The 21,694-nt window shown below is 33.9% G+C and overlaps 3 protein-coding genes and 1 pseudogene across 7 annotated transcripts in view; 2 read left to right on the plus strand and 2 right to left on the minus strand.

The window, feature by feature from the left end:
- Positions 1 to 21,694, plus strand: part of LOC105431144 (uncharacterized) — a 458,217-nt gene that overhangs the window by 211,549 nt on the left and 224,974 nt on the right. The window lies entirely within an intron of this gene.
- The window catches only part of LOC148935660 (uncharacterized), a 147,998-nt pseudogene that overhangs the window by 7,322 nt on the left and 118,982 nt on the right, over positions 1 to 21,694 (plus strand). The gene's annotated exons all lie outside the window — the stretch shown is intronic.
- Positions 687 to 4,739, minus strand: LOC148935661 (uncharacterized). The gene is given in 1 exon segment (XM_089081279.1): positions 687 to 4,739. A coding segment is annotated over 1 exon segment (3,414 nt). The 3' UTR covers positions 687 to 1,325.
- LOC148935662 (uncharacterized) lies at positions 4,787 to 6,648 on the minus strand. Its single transcript, XM_089081308.1, has one exon. It carries the CDS (start codon positions 5,654 to 5,656, stop codon positions 4,787 to 4,789), a length of 870 nt encoding a protein of 289 aa, XP_088937434.1. The 5' UTR covers positions 5,657 to 6,648.

A 21,694-nucleotide genomic window follows, 5' to 3' on the forward strand; every position in this document is an offset into this window, starting at 1 on the left:
ATAAAAAATAAAATCCATGTGATACATATTGTTTTAATTCAATATTATATTACAAAATTATGTAATTTTATGTATAATATTCAACTTGAATAATTTGATGATAAGAAAAAAAAACGACGTACAAAAACTTGGCGCGCCCGGGTCGCATTAAAACATACATACTTACATACATACATACATACTTACTGTATTATACAAATATTAGAATTGAGTATTATATACTATTCGAACATTAGACATAAGATTGCGTAAATAAACTTTTTGTAAATAAACTTGAATAAAATAAAAGTTCTCGGATGCAAAAATATGAATCTTGAGTTTTATTTTTATTTTTTTAAGAAGATATAATTTGTGTCAGTAATTGAAAAACCTTTTTCCATTAAAAAGTAACACTTTTATATCCTTCATAATAATCCTTCACTGCGCGTACACTTGGTTGTCATTGTCGTCGTCGCCCTCCGTATGGGCTACGGTTGCAATTTTCGCCACTACGCGGCGGCGGCGATGAAGCTCTCGGCGCGAGATATGTTATATAATTTCACGATCATTCCGCAATTCTTCTGTATATTTTCTCTCTTTCCGCAATCTCTCCGACTATCTCCGCATCCGTTTTTCAATTACTAACGCAAATTATATCTTCTTAAAAATAAAAATAAAACTCAAGATTCATATTTTCACACCAGAGAACTTTTTATTTTATTCAAGTCTTTATATTTACAAAATTACGCAATCTTATGTCTAATGTTCGAATAGTATATAATACTCAATTCTAATATCTGTATAAAAAATTTGATATCAAAGAAGTGGCACCAAGTTATAGTTATTTAATGATAATATATATAATATACTCTATAATATATATATATTACCCTTCTCTAATAACATGTATCATTTATATAAAAGATTTGATATCAAAAAAGTGGCGCAAAGTTATAGTTACATTATTTAGAAAGTTCATCCTTTTTAAAAAAATAAAAATAAAATTTGACACATATCTTTCCAAGAATTTTTTTGTTTTAATTCAATATTATATTTCAAAATTACGTAATCTTATGTATAATGTTCAAATAATATGTAATATAATACTCAACTCTAATAATAAGTATCATTTGTATAAAAGATTTGATATAAAAAAATGGCACCAAGTTATAGTTACATCATCTTGAAGGTTCAATATACAACTGTTTTTAAAAAAAGAAAATCTATGTGATAGTAGTAGTAATAGATTTATTCGTGCCTTTCGGCCTTGAATGGGTTGGCACGTGGAGGTGCCTACATCGATCTTACAAATTTCCTCTGAATTTATTTGCATATATATATAATATTTAACTATTGAAACCTTCCCTCTTCTTCCTTTCGTCTCTAATTTTCCTCATCCACATTCTTCCTTGATCCTGCCCCTTCAAAATGCTTCTCCTTGTTAAAGCATTCTCTTCTTTCATCTCCTCGCATTCATTTATTAGATGTTCTATCGTTTCTTCACCTTTTCGGCAAATTCTACAATTATTTTCTTCTGTTTTTCTCCAGAATCTGTTTGCTCTTTCCTCATTTCCGCATCTAAATCTAGCCACCAACGACTGATCTCTTCCTCCATATTCCTTTTTTAGATAATCTGCCCTTGTTTCTTCTCGTATTTCCCTGTATTTTCTATTATATCTTCCTTCAGTTAGTTTCTCGTATTGCTCTTGCCATTGCTCTTCTCTGTCCATCTGTGCCAGGGGCTCTGCTAGTAATTGGCCTTCCGCGCATCTTGTCCCAATTTCCTCTATGTCTATCCCATTCTTCTCGTAATAACTTTTTCTTTCATTTTCCCATTTTGATCTTTTTCTCTGGCTGTTTCGATCTATTTCCTTCCAGCATTCCTGTACTATCTTGTTTATCTTATTCGTCCTGGTTTTTTCTTCGTATCTTACCGCTCTTCTTCTTGCCTCTATCCTTACTTTGTCTATTTTTGTCTCTTCCATCACTATGTACGTGGGTGTATTGACATCTAAACCTAATACCCATTTGATGTATTTTGCTTGTATTCTTTCTATTTTATCCGCTTCTGCCCATCCCTATACCTCCGCTGCATATAGAATGATACTCTTTACCAGACTTTCGAAGATTTTGATCCTTCTTTCAAAGTTATTTTTGCATTTTCTTTCTCCTATTCCCCAAGTTTGCCTCATTGCTATCGTTGCCTTTTTAACCGTTTCCTTCAAGTGCGTTTCTGTTCCTCCGTTTCTCTGGAAAAAGTATCCTAAATATTTAAAGCTTTTAACTTCTTCTATTTCTTCCTCTCCCCATTTCCACTCCTCTTTTTTCTTTGCTCCTCTCCCCCTTTTGAACGTTAAAATCTTTGATTTCTTTGCGTTTAGCCCCAGTTCTTTTCCTTCCAGATATTTTTTCATTCTTCTCATCATTTCTCTCAGGTCCTGCGCCCTTTCAGCCAACAACACTATGTCATCCGCGTATGCTAGTGACCAGAACTTCTCATTTCCGACGACTACCCCTCCCGTTTGCCCTCTTCTTAGCTTTTCTTCTAGATCTGCTGTGTAAAGTGAAAACAGAGTTGTACTTAATGGGCATCCTTGTCTCACCCCTCTCCTCGTCCAAAATTTTTTTGAGATTTCTCCATTGACTTTTACTTTATTCCTTGTCTCTTCGTAAATCTCGTCTATCCTGGTTCTCAATCTGCTGCTTACACCTTTCTCCTCTAAGATTTGGCTTAATTTTTCCCTATTTACCTTGTCAAAGGCAGCCGTCAAGTCTGCAAAAAATGTGTACAACTTTCCTCTTTTCTCTTTGAGTTCTCTGTTCACCACATAATTCAAAACCATAATGTTGTCTATCGTACTTCTTCCTCTTCTGAAACCAGCTTGTGTCTCTGGAATTAACTTTTTCTGTTCTATTTCTTTATATAATCTGCTTTCAAGGACCATCGCGTAAATCTTGTATGCTGTGTTTAACAAAGTTATCCCTCTGTAATTTTTAATATTTTTCCTGTCTCCCCTCTTAAAAATCGGACTAATAACTCCTTCTCTCCATCTATCTGGCATTCCTTCTCCTCTCCATACCTTGTTTATTAATTTTGTAATCCTTTCTAGTAACTTCTTGCCTCCATATATCCACACCTCGTTATCCAAACCATCTTCTCCTGCCGCTTTATTTTTTCTTAATTTTCTTATCTGTGCTTCTACCTCCTGTTCTGTTATATCTTCCTCTTCTTCCTGTATTTCTTGCTCTCCTACCTGTATCTCCTGTTCTCTATCTTTTTGAGTTTTACTTTCTTCTCCCCCTAGCAACTCCTTAAAATATCTTCTCCATTCCTCCAAGCTAACTTTATTTGTCACTCCCGTTCTTCTTATCCTTTCCTTATTAATATACTTCCAGATATCGTTTGTGTATTTTAATTGTTCTATTTCTTCTTCTATCTTCTCCTGTAATTTAACTCTTTTCTCTTCGCAGATTCTTTTGTATTCTCTTCTTTTCTCTAAGTAATTCTCTTTGTCCTCCCGACCTTGTCTCCACCTTTTTAACACTTTTCTCGTCTCCCTCTTCTTCTCCGTGCACTCTTTATCCCACCATTTCTTGAATCCTATTTTTGTTTTGTTGAACTTTATTGTTTTCTTGTGTATGGCCCTTCCAATTTTTTCCACCGTTTCTTCCATCATTTCATTTGTTTCTTCCTTCTCGAAAGTTATTCTATTTAGTTCCTCTCGAAAGCGTTCGATTCCTTCTTCCGTCCAAATGTTTTTCTCTTTCCCTTGTTCCTCTTTTCTTCTTTCCTGCTCTTTCACCTTTCCTTCTCCGTAGATTTCTACTTCCATCGGAAAATGGTCCGATTCTGTCCTTGTCCCAATTTTGAAGCTCTTCACTTCGTCCTTTATCTCCGAATCTACTATAACATAATCTATTACTGAGCTTCCCCTTCCACCGATGAAAGTGTAATCGCCTTCTTCGTCTCCTTCCATGTTTCCATTCAGAATTTCCCATCCATTCTCTTCTATCATCTCTAATAGCTTTATCCCTTCTTTATTTTTCAATTTATCTCTGGATTTTCTCCAAATTCTCTCCTCTTTTTCTTCGCCACAGAACGATCCTTCTGTTCCCGTCCTTGCGTTGAAGTCCCCTCCCACTATCCATCTCTCCTCCTTTGCACATCCAGTCAGTTTTTCCAGGTTGTCTCTCGTTTTCTTTATCTCTCTACTATATAACGTCAAAATTTTTAGCGTTTTGTTGTTTAGCCCAATTTTCCTTATTTGTATATCCCTTTCATCTTCTTTCAACTCTTCCTCCTTTAAACCTTTTCTGACTCCCGTTATTATTCCTCCGCTCGCCCTTCCTTTGTTCTTCTCTTTTGTCGCAAATTGACATCTCCATATAAATGCATCTGGTAGTATCCCTTCCATCTTGTCCCATTGTGTTTCGTCAACCCATGTTTCTGTTAATCCTACAAAGTCAAATCTCTCTATGTATTTCCAGAATTGTCTGTCCTTGTTGTATAAACCTGCAACATTCCAAAAACACATCTTAAGAAAGTTTTCTTCCTCCATTTCTTCTTCTCTTCGTCCATCCTTTTCTCCTAATTTACCCGCCTCTCTTCTCGCGTCTGCTTTCGCAGCCTTCGAGAGAGGGCGGATTTTCACTTTTTTCCGCATCACTCCCATCCCTCCGGGCCTCTTCACAATTAGAGGTCCGCAGAGGTTCTCCTGCTCCAAAATTTTACCTCCTCGAACTTTCCTTCTTCTTTCCATTTGAATATCTTCTCATTTACTTTCAGTTTCTTATACCCGATTTTGACCTATGCACCCTGATCTCTTTCTGCTCTAGCCGCCTGCGCAATTTCTCTCTGAATATCTCTCTCTCTTTTCGTTAAATCGTTATCGATAAATATTCTCTTGCCTCTTAATTTGTTTTTCTTCATCATAACCTCCCTTTTCTGCTGCTCCTCTCTGAATTTAGCTACCAGGAAATTCCCTCCTTTTCTTCCTCTCACCCAATATGCATCCTCTATCAGTGCCTCTATTTGCAAATTTTGTTTTACAATTTCCTCTACGGTTTCTCTTGGTGTTTCCCTCATTGGTATATCCGCTCCCTTTATTACTATGTTGTTTCTCTTCTCTCTTCTTTCCCTCGCGTCCTCCTTCCGTAACACCTCTCTTATTTTTTCCTTTATCTCTTCGTTTTGCTCCTTTTCTGATTCCAATTCCCTTATTCTCATTTCGAAATTTAGTTTCATCTTTTCCCATTCTTCTTGCTTTTTCCTCCATTCCTCTCTTAATTCTTTCATTTCTCGTCTTAATTCTTTTTTTATCTCTTCCGTGTCCGCTTTTACTGTCAACAGGATTTCCATCATCTTATCCATTCTTTCTGCTTCCTTATTCATACTGTCTTCTTCTTTGCTTTCCTCTTGTTGTTTATCCTCTCTTTTCCCTTTTCCTTGTTTTGGAGATCTCTCCACTTTTCTCGCCTTCAGAAAATTTTCAATAATTTCTTTTTCCGCCCTTAATTTCTCTTCCTCCCGTTCCTCTTCTTCCCTCTTTCTTTTAAATGAGTCTGTAATTGTGCCTACGCTTCCCGCTCTCTGTCTTCCCAGTTGTTCCGCTCGTGTCGGTCTTCCTCTTCTTTTGCCTTCTCCGTCTCTCTCTTCTCCCTCTGCTGCCTTCTTCATCAGCTCCGCTTGCCTCAGTGACGGTACCTTACCGACTTACGGTCGGTCAATCTGTTGTCCTCTTTACCGTTCTTTAATTATCTTTTCCTTTTCTATCTTATCGATTAATCGATCTATAATCACTTTATCTGCCACGTTCTATGTTCGCTGACATAACCTCTCTTCTTTGCGATTTTGGTCTCTGTTTGCTAACTTTCAAATCTTCCGCCCCTTCTTCTCTTCCTTATTTGCCTTAGGTTGTTGCACCCTTCTCATGGACCTCCTGCCTTAGTCTTTCTCCTCTGTTCCCGTAGACTTCTTTTTCTCCTGACTTTTGTGGCTCTATTCACTGATGTGTGTTAACTCTCCTTATTGCACCACGTGACCCCCCGAAAATCTATGTGATACATACTATGTGATACATATCTTTATATTCCCATTGAAGCCTTCTTATTCTAAAAGTCAAATGATAATAGTTCTAATTTTCTTTTTAAAATAATGATATCATAAAATTGCATTACCTGACTTAATTGAAATAATATGTATCTAATCTAAATATTATATTACTTAAATAATTCCATGTATACCATTTGTATAACAGATTTTTGATATCAATAAATAATCAAGTTATGTAAATTATTATACAAATAAACATTCTTAAAAACTAAAATCCAAATGATAGAATTTCAAAGTTTTAAAAAATAAGGTCTAATAATTATATATTATAAAGGATTTGATGCTTCATATAATAATGTCTCATTAAACATATATTTTTCTAACTAATAAGTACTAAAATTCCAAAATAGTTTCAATATTGCATAGTTTCAATATATCCTATTCTGCCACGCATTCTGCTATATATTTTAGATAAAGCGATATTTTTAAATACAAAGCAACCTTAAAATCAAACAGACATACAGATTAATCGCATTTATCGACAAATTTAACGACAAAGGCGATTGATCAATTCCATTAGAATAAGAAAATCATTAAGTTAACCGATGACGGAAATTATTTTAAAATAAACTAAATTTAAATGTTTCATTAACAATTTAATTCTTATGTATAATTTATAATTAAATTTTTATAATATTAAAATATTTTATGTAAATTAATAATTATGATCTCTTATATTAAATCATATATATTATATTAAATTTAATAAAATATTTATATATACATATATAAATATTTTGTATATTACATATCTTAAAAATAGGGATCATGTGATCATTTTTTTATTTTTCAAATTTTCATTTTCATTCATTTTTTAAATTTTCATTTGCATACATTTTTTTATAATTTACAACACGATCATGTACTTACATCATTTCTACAAATTGTTGTAAAAACATGAAAATGTAATGTTTTTTATTATTTTAAGTTGTCTCAATTAACCAACCAACTAATAATTCCATTGGAATTGACCAATCGCCTTTGTCATTAAATGCGATTTAATTCCAAATCAACAAAATTATGAAATTAATCGATTTAAAACAAACTAATTTAAATGTTTCGTTAAAAATTTATTTTGTATTTATTAATTTTAATTAAATTTTAATTTTTTATTTTTATTTCTTTTTATTTATTTTTATTTTTATTTTTGCGATGATATGCGGAAAGATTGCGGAAAAATTACGGGAGCATTGCAAAGCATTGATTGCGGAAGTATGCGAAAAAGTTGCGGAACAGATATAGAGATATCCAGAGAAGTTGCGGGAAGAGAGAAAATATGCAAAGAAACTGCGGAATGATAAAAATGAAATTATAACATTCATATTTCGCGCTAAGAGCTTCATCTCCGCCGTCACGTAGTGGCAAATTGCAATCATAGCCCATACAAACGACGATGATGACAATAACAATATATATTTAAAATATTATAAATTTTTGAAATTTAAAAAAAATCAAATGATAAACTTTTCCTTTTAAATTTACTTTTAAGAATTAGAGTAAATGTTTATAAATTGAGCACTTTTTCTTAATATTAATATAATATTCTTAACCTTTGAAATTAAGATAATACCAACTTTAATTTTAAAAGAATAAGTAGGTTTTATTAATTAGAAAATTCTTTTAATGTCTACAAATTATTTCAATTTAGTTCACTTATGAATCTATCAATCAATTAATCAAATGGAGTTAAATATTTATAGTTTGGTAAAAAATGGTTAAAATTTAATTAAAATGGCATAAAGAGAACTACAAAAATTTATTACTATAAAATTTATATGTTTTTAATTGTTTATAATTTATAATTACTTCAAAGTTACTATAGCAAACTTAAATACAGATTTAAAGTATAATATTGAAGATATTAAGAAAATTACATAATCTTTAAATAAATTATGAACAAATACATAAATATATTAATAATATTATTAATAAATTAATTTTATATATTTCTAGAAATTTTATATCTCAGTTGAATTATTAACAGTAATTTATTTCTAATTTGGTTTTAGTTAAATTAAACTAATTCCTAAATATTTTAAAGTTAAAAATTTAAATCAAAATTAAATAATTTTTTTACATTAAGTATATTAATAATAAGTATTGAATTGCTCTATAATGTTCAATAATTTAATTGCTCTATAAATGTATATATTGAGTTTAAATAAAATCGGCATTACAGCTCATATAGTTCCAAATTGTATGTTAGTTTGGTTTTAGATAAAATCTTGTCCATATTTGTAAAATATTTTAATTTTTATGTAATATCAAATAACTTTCTATTGATTAATAAAATCCTTTTTATATCTTTATATTTGTATAAACTTTAATGTCACTTGTGTAGGTCCATAAATCATCAATAAAAATAAAAATTTTCAAAATGAAAAATTTTAAATTAATATACAAAATTGCGTTATTTACAATTCTTTACGTCTATAGGCCATTAAAATAAGGTTTGAAAATATTTTTGAAATTTCAAGATCACACCTGTACCAAAATGTTCGACCTAAATAAATATCGAATATGAAGTCCGTACGATTAAAAATAAAAATTTTCAAAATGGTGGCAGAAAAGTTTTAAAATTAAAGTACAAAATTTTTTAGGATCCTCTAGGTTTATAGATTATAAAAATAAAATGAAAAATGATCTTGAAAATAATTGGAATTTCAAGGTCACATTTATGCCAAAATCTTAGTTTTAGATGAACATATACAAATGCTGAAGTTACAAATTTGAAGTTCGTATGATTAAAAATAAAAATTTTTTAAATTGCGGTAGAAAAATTTTAAAATTAAAGTACAAAGTTGCGTTATTTACGATCCTCTAGGTCTATAGATTATGAAAATAAAAAATGATCTTGAAAATATGTTTGGAATTTCAAAGTCACACTGTAAAATATTCAAATTTCGCGCATTCATGTTTTCTTCAAGTTGCGTGTGACGTAACGATTTGAAGAAGTTATTATTATCATGACAAACGTTCAGCGATAGCCTGTTTGCGTTCTGCGTGCCGAGTAAACGGATTGCTTATTGCGGAACGATCGGCGATAGATACATTAGTAAATATTATTTTCACTTATTCTTGTTGGTATGCAAGTTACTTTTTTGAAGGCTCAATTAATAAAGGTGAAGTGCAAACGACTAAATAATGTGAATTAAGCCACGTTTAGTGCGTCAACCTAGTATTTATTCTTTTCTTTTAACTTTATTCTGCTCAGTAAAATTACTGATGATCCTGAATAATAATTGAAAATTTGAAGTAGTTTGTTGATGCAAGCAAAACATATTCAATATCAATATCGTACACACAACAATAATTTGCGATCCTGCCAGGATCCAGAATAATTAAATTGTATATTGGTTTAATATCGTAACTGATACTGTGAATTCTTGTGCTGCTTGTGTGACGTCACAAAAATTCTCTCACAATCTTCGTCGATGCTCGGGAGCTCGCATTCTTTCATCGATAACAAGAAAGATAAACATTGCACTGGACTATCAAAGTTATTTACACATGCGTGGTTCGCAACGCATCGCATCGCATAGCCTTGTCTGTTAATGAATTTAACACGCAAGAGATTTGTTCTGCGTTAAGAAATTAACGCAGAACAAATCACATACACTCGTACACATGCATGAATTAGCTTAATTGTAGAATGTCCATATTCTCGTTGGATGATAGGACAGAAATAATTAGTAATAAGACAATTAAAGTTGAAAATCAATCAAAAACAATGAGTGACGAAGGTGGTGATTACACACCTACTGTTGAAGATCTTATTTCGAATCAAACTTAAGATTTCGAATCATTAAAATGACAAGTCGAAAGTACAGTACGACTTATCGATACTAATAAACCAGCTATGCTTCTCAATAGCAGAGCCGAATACATCAAACATTTATGGGTTACGTGTCAAGGGAGAAACGCACAAATATATCGACTTGTTACATCGGATCAAAAAACGATGTTGGAGTACTTTAAAAACAAGGAGTTTGCAACTACTGAAATTTGCATTTTTGATGGTCTCGACGCAATCTCGGAGAAGAATAGGAGCAAGTCAGTCTGCAGCGCCATCGAGTCTATCTTCATGTGAGCTTAATCAAGTCAGTCTCTCGCACATAAAACTGCCTCGTATTGATTTGATAAAATTTTCTGGCAATTCACGGAGTGGCAAACATTTCGTGATACGTTTCTTTCGTTAGTAAAAACTAATAACTCTTTGGATAACATAGCAAAATTGCATTATTTATGTGACGCTCTTGAAGGCAAAGCATTAAACACAATCTGTCATATCGATATAACTACGGCAAACTTTGAAATTGCATGAGACTTACTTTTAAAATAGTATGATAATAAAGTTGCTCTTACGAACGTGCACTTAAATGCAATCTTTCTCATTGAACCAATAAAAAGAGAATGCGCGTCAAAACTTAGCTTGCGTAAACTTAGATTGCGTAATTTAATAACAAAACATATCGGTGCGTTGAAAGGTTTAGATAGAATCACCACGAGATACGATGATATTTAATAATAAATCGCATTGCTACTTTGTTAGACCCCAACACTAAGAGAGATTGGGAATTATTACTTGTTTCAAAAATCAGTAGTGTCCAAAGTATGACGATTTAAATGAGTTTTTACGTGAAAGAATTCGTGCGTTAGAGTCACTTTCGTGTTCAACAAAGAAACAAATTCTCGTGCAGTTTCAAAGGGCATTTCAAAATCGCATTTTGTAAAATCTCATCTTACATCGACAACAAAGGAGATTTACGTTATTTGCCAAGACAATCACACAATTTTTCAATGTAAAAAGTTTAAGGAAAAACTCAACACATGATCGATTCGAAAAAGTAAAACAGCTTAAACTGTATAAACAACTTAAATTGTATCAATTGTTTGTAACCAAACCACATATTATGTAGAAAGTTCCACATGAATGTAGAAATAAAAATGATTGTTTTAATTGTCACAAGCAACATCACACATGACTATATCGAGAACCGCAAGCGAGCGCAAAAACGGGAGATGACCCAAAGTCGGAGCCAAGTTCATCTGTGCAAGATAATGGAATTGAAGTTCCGAATCTAACATCAACATCAATTCATTTTTCATTTTCAAAAACAATTAATCCGTCAAATATTTTACTGGCCAACAGCGCGAGTTTGGATCCTCTCGCCTACAAACCGAGTCGTTCGAGTAAGAGCACTGTTAGATCAAGGATCGACATGGACATTTATGTCCCGTGATCTCGCATTCACGCTCGGAATTAAGCTTAATCGTATTTCTGTGACACTCTCCGCTGGAGAGTTTGAAACGGGCACCGTATCTTCGGCAGCTGATATACGAATATCTGCAAATGTAAACGGTGAGCCCTCGATTCGGCCGCCTTAATAGTGCCTCGTATGTGGTACGTACGTCTTACGTACCACATTGTCCAATACCGAAAACGTCATGGTCACACCTATCTAATATCGAATTCGTTGACGATTTCTCAAACAGTGATCCTATGCACGTGCTTATCGGAGCAGATTCTCACGTACTTCTCGACGATTTAAAGAGAAGCGGTACTGTCGAACCAATTGCGCAAAATACAATATTTGGTTGAGTAGTTTTCGGCAACATTGGAACAATAAATAATCATTATGCTCAACCTGTCATTGCACATCATTGTATTTCAAATAAATTGTTTGATGACTCGTTAAAAAATTTTTGGAAAATTGAAGAAATTCCAAAAACGCCAACTTTATCGTTTGAAGATAAACTGTGTAAAAGTCATTTTCGTCCCACACATTCCCGCACCGATGATGGTCGCTATATTGTTCGTATTCTCTTTAAATCACTCCCTTAATATCGGTGATTCGCGACACACTGCAGCTTTGGCGTTATGTCGTCTCGAAAATTAACTTGCAAAAAATAAAAATAAGCAATCTATGTATCATGCATTTATGAACAAATATCTGTTCTTAAACATATGCAATTAGTTTCAAATGTAAACGAGTCATTATCAACTCAAATTAAACCAGTGTATTTGCCGCATCACCCTGTTTTTCGCGAAAGTAGTCAAACAACAAAACTTCGCGTTGTATTTAACGGCTTGTAAAACATCTAATAATACTTTTTTAAACGATCATATGTACGCAAACTCTTCTTTACAATCAGACTTGCCTATTATCTTGTTAAATTGGAAGTCTTTCAAATTTGTTTATACGGCCGACATAACAAAAATGTATCGACAGATTCTCGTAGATTCTCACGATGTAGACTGCCAACGCATGCTGTGGCGTAAGTTACCGAATCAACAAATGAGTGAATATCAGTTATTAATTATAATCTACGGCACTCGGTCAGCTCCATTTTTAGCTTTACGTGTATTCCGCCAACTAGTTGAAGACGAAGGAGAAGCTTATCCTCTCGCTACACCTGTTTTGTTATACGATACTTTCATTGATTATATCTTGTTCGGTTTTCACGGCACAAATACTGCTTTGACAACTCGAAAAGAGTTAATCTCGTTACTCGATAAGGGAAAATTTCAAGCTTGCAAATGGACGAGCAACTCCAAACATTTGCTTGAAGGGATTAAGCCTTCCGATCATGAGCTCGCTTGAATATCACCATTAAATAACGACGATTACGTTAAGATTCTCGGCTTAAATTGGATCACCGATTCCTTCACCTTTAAAGTTACTCTTGAACCGTTAAAAAGCATAACAAAGCGCTCAGTACTATTATTATTGTCAAAATTGTTTAACCCATTAGGTTGGATATCTCCAATTATAATTGTCGGAAAAATATTCATGTAAACCTTATGGCGTGGTCAATATTCGTGGGATAAATCTTTATCTCAATCATTAGCCGTATCAATTACAGACTTTTTTGAGTCATTGCATCAACTAAGTTGTATCTCTATACCTAGATGGACCGGTTACTTGCCATCAATTATTGATGCTCAATTGCATGAGTTTTCAGACGCTTCCGAACTTGCTTACGATGCTGTTGTTTACTTGCATATTACAACTTCGTGTAAAAGGGTTATCTCTCTTTTTACAAGCAAAACAAGGGTCGCTCCTGTTAGACATATGACTATTCCTAGACTTGAACTAGCAGCTTTGCTTCTTGTCATATCAGTTCAATCCGCTCGATCGCTTTCTTCTATACAATATCAATGCTGCAGTGACTCTGGTATCGTCTTAGTGTGGCTACGCCAACATTCATTGAAATGAAAACCTTTTGTCGTGAACAGAGTGAGATCAAACCTTAGTACCTGAATGTTCTTGGCGATATGTACCCAATGAAAACAACTCTGCCGACCTTTCATCGCGGAAAAACAGTTGACGATCTCGTAAATTCGTTTCTTTGGTGGTCTGGTCTCCCATGGCTCAGCCACTTACAACATTACTGGCCTTCAAATTTAAGCAACATTCCATCTGATGCAAATTTAGAAGAAAAAATTTCGCTTCAAGTCAATTTTGTAGATGTGCAAACCTTTGATCAACTATCGCAACTCTTCATTCGATGTTCAACATGGCAAAAAATTCTTTGAGTTCTTGTACGAGTGATTAGGTTTGTACATATACTGCAAGCAAAAATAAAAGGGCAGTCATTAAGCGCTTCTCAAATTTCTGCAAATGATATCATTTTGGCCGAATGTAATCAAATATATACAAGGTATGTTTTTTAAAGAAGAGATCGCTTTGTTAAAAAAGGGTCATTCTATCCCTACAAAAAATAAGCTAAATGCTTTAAATATCTTGATAATGGTCTTTTAAAAGTAGGCGGTAGACTCTCACAATCCGAATTGAACTTTAACGCTAAACCACTTTTATTAGCTCGAGTCATCATATTAATCATTGAGGACACTCACATTCGTTGCTCTCATAGAGGGGTGCTCTTCACTCTAAGTACGCTCAGACAAACTTATTAGGTATTAAATTCACGAAGTTAAGTCAAATCAGTTGTTCTTAAATGTATCTCTTGTGCAAAACCTCGTGCACAACTGGCTTCTCAAATAATGACGGATTTACCAAATTGACGCGTAACCCGTCCTGTTCGAGCGTTTACTGTGGTATTGATTACGCAGGTCCCTTGCAAATTCGACTAACGAGCGGAAGAGGCTACAAATCCCATTCATGCTATATTGCGATATTTGTTTGTTTTGCTGTTAAAGCGGTACATCTAGAAGTAGTGTACGATTACTCCACTGATGCCTTTATAGCTGCCTTCAAAAGATTTGTATCGCGATGTGGACTTTCTGCACGCATGTACGCAGTGACTACGGGACTAATTTTAAGGGAGTTAATCGTCAATTAAAATCAGCTATCATTACAATCTTTAATAGCGAAGTATTTCATTCTTTACTTGCAAGGGACCGCATTTCATGGTATTTTAATCCACCTACAGCCCCTCACTTTGGAGGGCTGTGGGAAGCTGGTGTGTGAAGCGTGAAAGATCATTTAAGAAGTATTCTTGATAGCGAGACACCCACTCTCTGCCTTGCTCTTCCGAAAGGACAGCCACATAGGCAGCCTGCTCGAATCGCGGCGCGTTGTCGTTGATATCGGTCACACGTACGGTGAGATCGGTCGCTGCCTCGTGAATCCCGTCACTGGCGATCACCTGAAGAGTGTACTCAGAACGCGTCTCGGCGTCCAGACGCTTCCGCAGAACAACCTTGCCGCCGTATCGATCGATGCTGAAGGGCCCCGGGCTAGTCAAGTTGCCGAATCGATACGTCAACGCCGGCGAACTGTCGACGTCGTTCGCCGTGATGGTCGTCAGAACCGTTCCCATGGCGGTACCTTCAGAGACTGAAATGACGCTATGTTCCGGGAAGGTAGGCTGATTGTCATTGACATCGATTACCCGCACGCTCAATGCAGCCGTGCCGGTTAACTGCGGGTTTCCTTGATCAGTCGCGAAGAACTAATGACACTCCTATGTCAAGTTGAGGCAGCATTAAATTCTAGACCTTTTTTAGGCTCTCTTGCTGATCATATAGAAAACTACAAACCTTTAACTTCTGGGCATTTTTTGACGGGTGGGAGTTTAGTTGCGGTACCTCAACCTTCGCTAATAAATTTAAGTCCTAATCGATTATCTCGCTGGCAACAATTCCAACTTCAAGCGATTTTGGCGAAAATGGTCTACAGACTATTTACAATCGTTACAACATCGATCAAAATGGCGGTTTCAAAAGGATAATATAGAGATAATATAGAGGTTTAAAAGGATAATATATCGATTAGTTATATTGAAACAACCGAATTTGCCACCGACAAAATGGCTGTTAGAAAGGATAGAGGAATGTCATCCTAGCTCTGATAATTGCACCCGTGTAGTTAAAGTAAAAACATCTAATTCAAGCTTTTTGAGGCCTATTATTCAATTAATATTACTACCTATTCTTGAATTTGAGAGATCTAATCCTCATACCAATATCGCTCTGGAGTACCGGTTGTGGGAATTCGAAAGAATACATGTATATATATATATATATATATATATTATAATATGTGTATATGTATATGTATCATTGTATTGTTGACGTGTTATTCTAAACACGTTATTTGCGATAAATATCATCACATGCTTCGGTAGTCAAAAGGATAAGATGCCTGCCCGGTAAGCAGGAGATCCAGGTTTGATTCCTGGCTGAGGTAATATTTTTTCGCAAAATAATTACGAGTTTTCACGACTGGTTCGTGGTCGGGCCCCGTCGTGACGCACACCCTCCCTTCTTATTTGGGTTGATCACATTCCTTCCTTCTTATCTAGTAAAAGCGTAAAATAATCTTTTTTGTATACTTATTTCATATCTATAAGCATTGTATATTATACTTATATATATATATTTACCTTGCGTTACAGTTTTTTTTATTTTTCAATTTAAAATTTTCCACAAAAAGAAACCAATCTTGTCTATGTATTATACACTATAAATAAGAAAAATTGTAATATTGAACACTGCGGTTCAAGGCGGGCGAATATTGTAAAATATTCAAATTTCATGCGTTTATGTTCTCTTCTAGTTGCGTGTAACATAACGATATGAAGAAGTTATTGTTATCATGACAAACGTTCGGCGATAGCCTGTTTGCGTTCTGTGTGCCGAGTAAACGGATTGCTTATTGCGGAATGATCGGCGATAGATATATACATTAGTGAATACTATTTTCACTTATTCTTGTTGGTATGCAAGTTACTTTTTTAAAGGCTTAATTAATAAAGGTGAAGTGCAAATGACTAAATAATGTGAAATAAGCGTTCAGTGCGTCAAGTAGTGTTTATCCTTTTCTTTCAACTTTATCCTGTTCAGGTTAAAATTACTGATGATCCTGAATAATTAAAAATTTGAAGTGGTTTATTGATGAAAGCAAAACATATCTGTTCAACATCAATATCATACATACACACCTATGCCAAAATCTTAGTTTTAAATAAACATATTTAAATACTGAATTTGAAGTCTGTACGATTAAAGATAAAAATTTTCAAAATGACGGTAGATAAATTTTAAAGGAAGAGTTGCGGAAGAGATACAAAGATATATGGAAAAATTGTGGAAAAGTTGCGAAATAGTTGTGGAAAAGTTGCGGAAGGAATGTAAAGATGTGCGGAAAGATTGTGGAAGAGTTGCGGAATAATTGCGGAAATGTTGCGAAATGGTTGCGGAGTGGTTGCGGAAAGATTGCGGAATATCTGCAAAGCTATGCAGGAAGATTATGAAAGAGTTGCAAAATGGTTGCGGAGATATACGGAAATTGTGAAAAAGTTGCAAAGATATGCGGAAAGATAAATTGCGAAGATAAGTTACGGAAAAGTTGCGAAATAGATGCGGAGATATCCGGAAAGATTACAGGAAGAGAAAAAATATGCAGAGAGACTGCGGAATGACTATGAAATTATATAACATTCATATCTCGCGTCGAGAGTTTCATCGCCGCCGTAGTGGCGAAAATTGCAACCGTAGCCCATACGGAGGGTGACGACGACAATGACAATAATGATGATAATGACGACGTTTCTTAATAGTAAATTTCTAAGTATCGAACTTTGAATCGTAATATCTCCGCTCATACGATACAGAGAAGAAAACTCAAAACACTTTTATTATATAATTCAAACCTAAGCTATCGATTGCGCTTATTCAGAATTATTGATCAGGTCAACCGTTACTGAGATCCGATAATCTTGATGGTCAGCAACTCATCGGCTCACGTAAAAAGACACGGCCGCGCTCGTGAAGCGTTGACGCTCACACTTGGCGACGAGCCACGTGTTTGATGGGAGAGAGCGAGATAAATTTTCTCGATTTGACCTTAAAAGTTTTAATAGGAACATTGAAATTGATTGGTTTCATAAACCTATATTCTCAGGAAAGTACCTCAATTTTCACTCCTAGCATCCTCTCGCCTCAAAAAGAGGCACTATTGCTGAACTTGTCAATAAAGCATTCTTATTATCTCACCCTAAATATCATCAAAAAAACTTGAATTTAGTTATTCTGTTAATGAACGATTACCTTCTCAACTTTATTTTTGATAATATTCATTCTAGATTAAAAACTTTATTTAAACGAGATAATAGCTTAAGCATGCCAAATACAACAGTGAAATCACAAGAAACAAAATGGTTTACTTTACCTTTCGTTCCGGGAATTGCGATCAAACTCAAAAAAATGCTAATGACTTCAACGCAAAACCCACATTCTTTAGTATGAATAAGTTGAGAGACATGATCAGAGTTCAAGGACGCTCTACCAGCACATTCCAAAAGAAATGTATACAAGATCTGCTGCAACAATTGCGATGCGTGCTATGTCGGACAATTATGAGATAATTAAAAACTGAGACTGCATGAAAATCAAAATCATATACGCAGAAACACAAATACACATTCAGTCATTACCGAGCACAGATTAGACTACGTCCACGAAGTTCACTGGAACGATGTGAATGAAAAACAGAAACGACTGATTTCAGAAATGCTTTTTATTAAAAAACAAAATAATAACCTAAATTCCGTCACAGTCAGTCTGATACTGAATTCTTGCATCACGCATACATTTTCGTTTTGAGCAAGCTGTAATGTTGGTTTTGTTTTGATTGCAAGTTGTTAAATTTAAAAGTCATTGCGCTCAGTTACTGTCTGGAGCTTAAGACGTGCAGACGCGCTGTGTGATGTGCTGCTCGGTGCGAACTTATCATATTCCGGCACGTGCTTTCTCCGTTTCGGTGTGAACTGTGTTCACCTAATGACTGATAGCTCCTTAGTGACCATTATCTCGTTTCCTTTAGAGGTGACAAATATATTTTTTCATACTACGAAAGACGGAACCGGAGAAAGAAGACGCGTTGTATAGTAATAAGTATGCTTTTTTGAGCTAGTACGCTCTTCGGAGCTGGTTTGTTCTTTGGAACTGTTCGGAATTAGTATGCTCTTCAGAGAAAATTAAATATTTCCTTTAACAGCAATTAGAATAAGAGATATAATTTTTTTTGTGTTCTTATTTTCAATTAAATCACTTCAGTTTTTTGATCACGGACTTGTACAGCTATCCTTTAACGCTTTTTTCTGCACTAATCACTTGAGAATGAATCATCTTGAGAATGAATAGCTTTTTCCATCATTTTACTTGAACTTGACCGCAGAAACCAGATATTTACTAAATTTTATCAATTTTTTACCGTTTATTTTACAACAAAATGTCCGTTGATTAACCTTACTGAAATCACATAATTATAATTGTTTTTGGATGTTTCGGTTAATTTTTGAATTATTTTCAACGAAGATATAAATTAGTAACGTACAAAAGTATCACATTAAATTATTAGAAGCGGCTATAATAGATGATGTGTGATCTCATAATTTTGTCATTAGGTGTATTAAAATAAAAAGTTTAAAAAATAAAAAAAAATAATGTTTATTAATTATATTACAATTAATTAAAGTATTATTATCAAAGGTATATTAATTATATAATATTTTATACATTATATAAAAATTAGTTTTCAATTAATTTTTATTTATATTATTTTTAATTCACATTATTTTATTTTAGTATTATAAATTAATATAATGAACAAAGGACTAATCGGAGTCGGCGCAGTAAATAAAAGCGCAAATTAAATTTAAATAAAATAAACCTTTATTTCCTTACAGGAATATGTTATTTCATTTTATTATCCTTTATTTTATTTTATTTTTATCCCTTTTTTAATTTTATTTTAATTTAATTATATAGAGTTTTTAAGTTGTATTGTTTTTAAATATTATTATGTTTTTTTCTTATTTAATATAATTTTGACATTTATAAATATAATATATAATTTATATAGTTATTTTTTTTAACTTAAATCTATTTTTTTTGTAAACTATTATTACTTCACCAATTTTTATATTATTTGTCGTTGCCGTACAAATTCCCTGACACTAATAACATTTTGAAATAAGAAAAGCGAAATGTATTCCCTATGAGTTTAATAATATCTTATCGGTACGTTTCTCATTTTGTTTCCTACTCTGGCCGCAACTTTTCTAAGAGGGCGTTAGCGTACAGTGAATTTTTGCTGCACCGCTAACTCTCGTAAGATCGTTAATCTTTAATAGTATCTCGTTGATGATCCAGCCTATAGATCAACACGTAATAATAATAATAGCAAAGAAATTATATCGAAAAAATTTAATGCACCGATTATTATATAGTAATCGTAAAGTTGAAGAATTTTTTAAATCTTTTGATTTAAGAGACTGCTGCTATTTCATAACCGCGTGAACTAGTACTTCATCTTTGACGTTAGCTAAAGCTTCGAAAAAATTGAATGAACGTTCTAATAGTGCAATAGAAGAATCAATAGAAGAAAGAAATAAAAGCTTTAATTTATCAAAAATTACGTTATGATGAACGACACTCTTGACATTACATAAGGAAAGGAAATAGATTTGTGGCTCAACGAAGATGATGGTGATTGCAGTTGGAAACTATTAAGTAACCGAGAAATAGTTGCCGAGGTTATTGGAGTACACATTCTCGATAATAATGTTACTGAAAACGACAGAATACGAATATTAGCAACGAATAACCTTCTTCATTACTTTCTGCGGAGAAAGTTATTAAATTAACTGACTCTCTTTATTGTTGGTTAGAGCAACAAAAGGAATGCACTGCGTCTAATTTAGCAGCATTAGAAATGATAAAAGATTTAGTTATAAATAAATCAGTAACATCAAATTTAAAATAAAACGTCTCAAAGTTTCAAACGAAAGTATTATAAATTATGTTCAAATTTATAAAAATATTATTAAATGCGTTTTCATTATTTATAACATTTATAAATCTATATATTCATTTTTTTTAATATCTTAACTTGCATTAAGTGATTAATATAAATATTAAGTGATGTTATAAATAAACAATAAACAAACAATAAACTATGAGTGATTTCAAGTATTAACACAAGTATTAACACAAACATTATTATACAGTGATAATTATTATAATTTTTAAGTATTTGAGAGAAGGGGCATTAAAAACTCAATGTTACAGTATTGAGTGCGTCACTTGAACGTCGCACAATTGGCTGCTGATTTTGTCAAGCTGATTTTGTTTCCAACCTACCGACTTGACAAAATCGGCAACGCATTGTATTAAGATTCGTAATAAGAGAGAACCACAACGGGAGAAAGGGAGCTAGAAGATAGTAGATATACGTGTACAATAGGAAAAGCACTACGAAAAGAGAAGATGATGATAAATATATTATATGAGAATATGGCAACGGCGGGCGGACGCGGCGGCGGCAGCGGCAACGGCGGCAACGCGGGCCCGAGCCCCGCGCTCTGTGACGTCATATCCTCGCTCTGCGGACCATGCACTGCTAGGTCTTCCGAGTTGCAATTTGTTTATAACTTCTATTATCTTCGCAATTTGCCGAATTGTCGGCGCTTATGCTTCTATTATCTTATCTAATTCCCCTCTCGCTCGCTCTCCATGATTCCTTCCCGCACACCTGCACCCCCCTTGGAACTCTCGAGTTAGAATTGGTGTAGTATATTTATTTGTAGGATAACTTTTTCGTACAATTTCCACCTGATTGTAATTGTTCTTCCGTCTCAATTGACGTTCAGATGACACTTTTCTGAATTTATGCTGCACAGATTTTAAAGAGCGATTCCTTTGTTTATTATTTACATTATCTTCATTGTTAATGTTTGCCAATGTTAATTGTTTCGCCAATATTTAATAGTTCGCCTTTTATAAGAAATCAATGTATATCAAAGTACACATTATTACTCGAACATTCATAAATATTTAAATTATCTTCGCTCCATGCTTCCTGTTACGTTCACCCCGGATAAATCCTTATGGATTGTTGGAGACGGAAGGACGCATCAGACGTTCTTGTAATTTACGCTGAGTGTAAGATCACGAGCACACAATGATGGGGTCCAGGAGTGCAGGTTAACGTGCTGTCCAGATTCTGACTCCAAGACGTGTGCCTGTTGGTCCGTTTTCGGGTCAGAGAATTTAATCTAATTTAACCCAGGATAAGACTCAGTGCGATTGCTAGGGATCGAAGTAACGAGGGAGAGGTACTTTCGAATAAT

The sequence above is a fragment of the Pogonomyrmex barbatus genome, unplaced genomic scaffold, assembly GCF_055798465.1.
Source record: "Pogonomyrmex barbatus isolate J1 unplaced genomic scaffold, ASM5579846v1 scaffold4, whole genome shotgun sequence".
Lineage (NCBI taxonomy): Eukaryota > Metazoa > Arthropoda > Insecta > Hymenoptera > Formicidae > Pogonomyrmex > Pogonomyrmex barbatus.

Coding starts and splice junctions, on each gene's coding strand:
- LOC148935662 (XM_089081308.1), bottom strand. CDS start 5,656: ATGAAGAAGGCAGCAGAGGGAGAAGAGAGAGACGGAGAAGGCAAAAGA.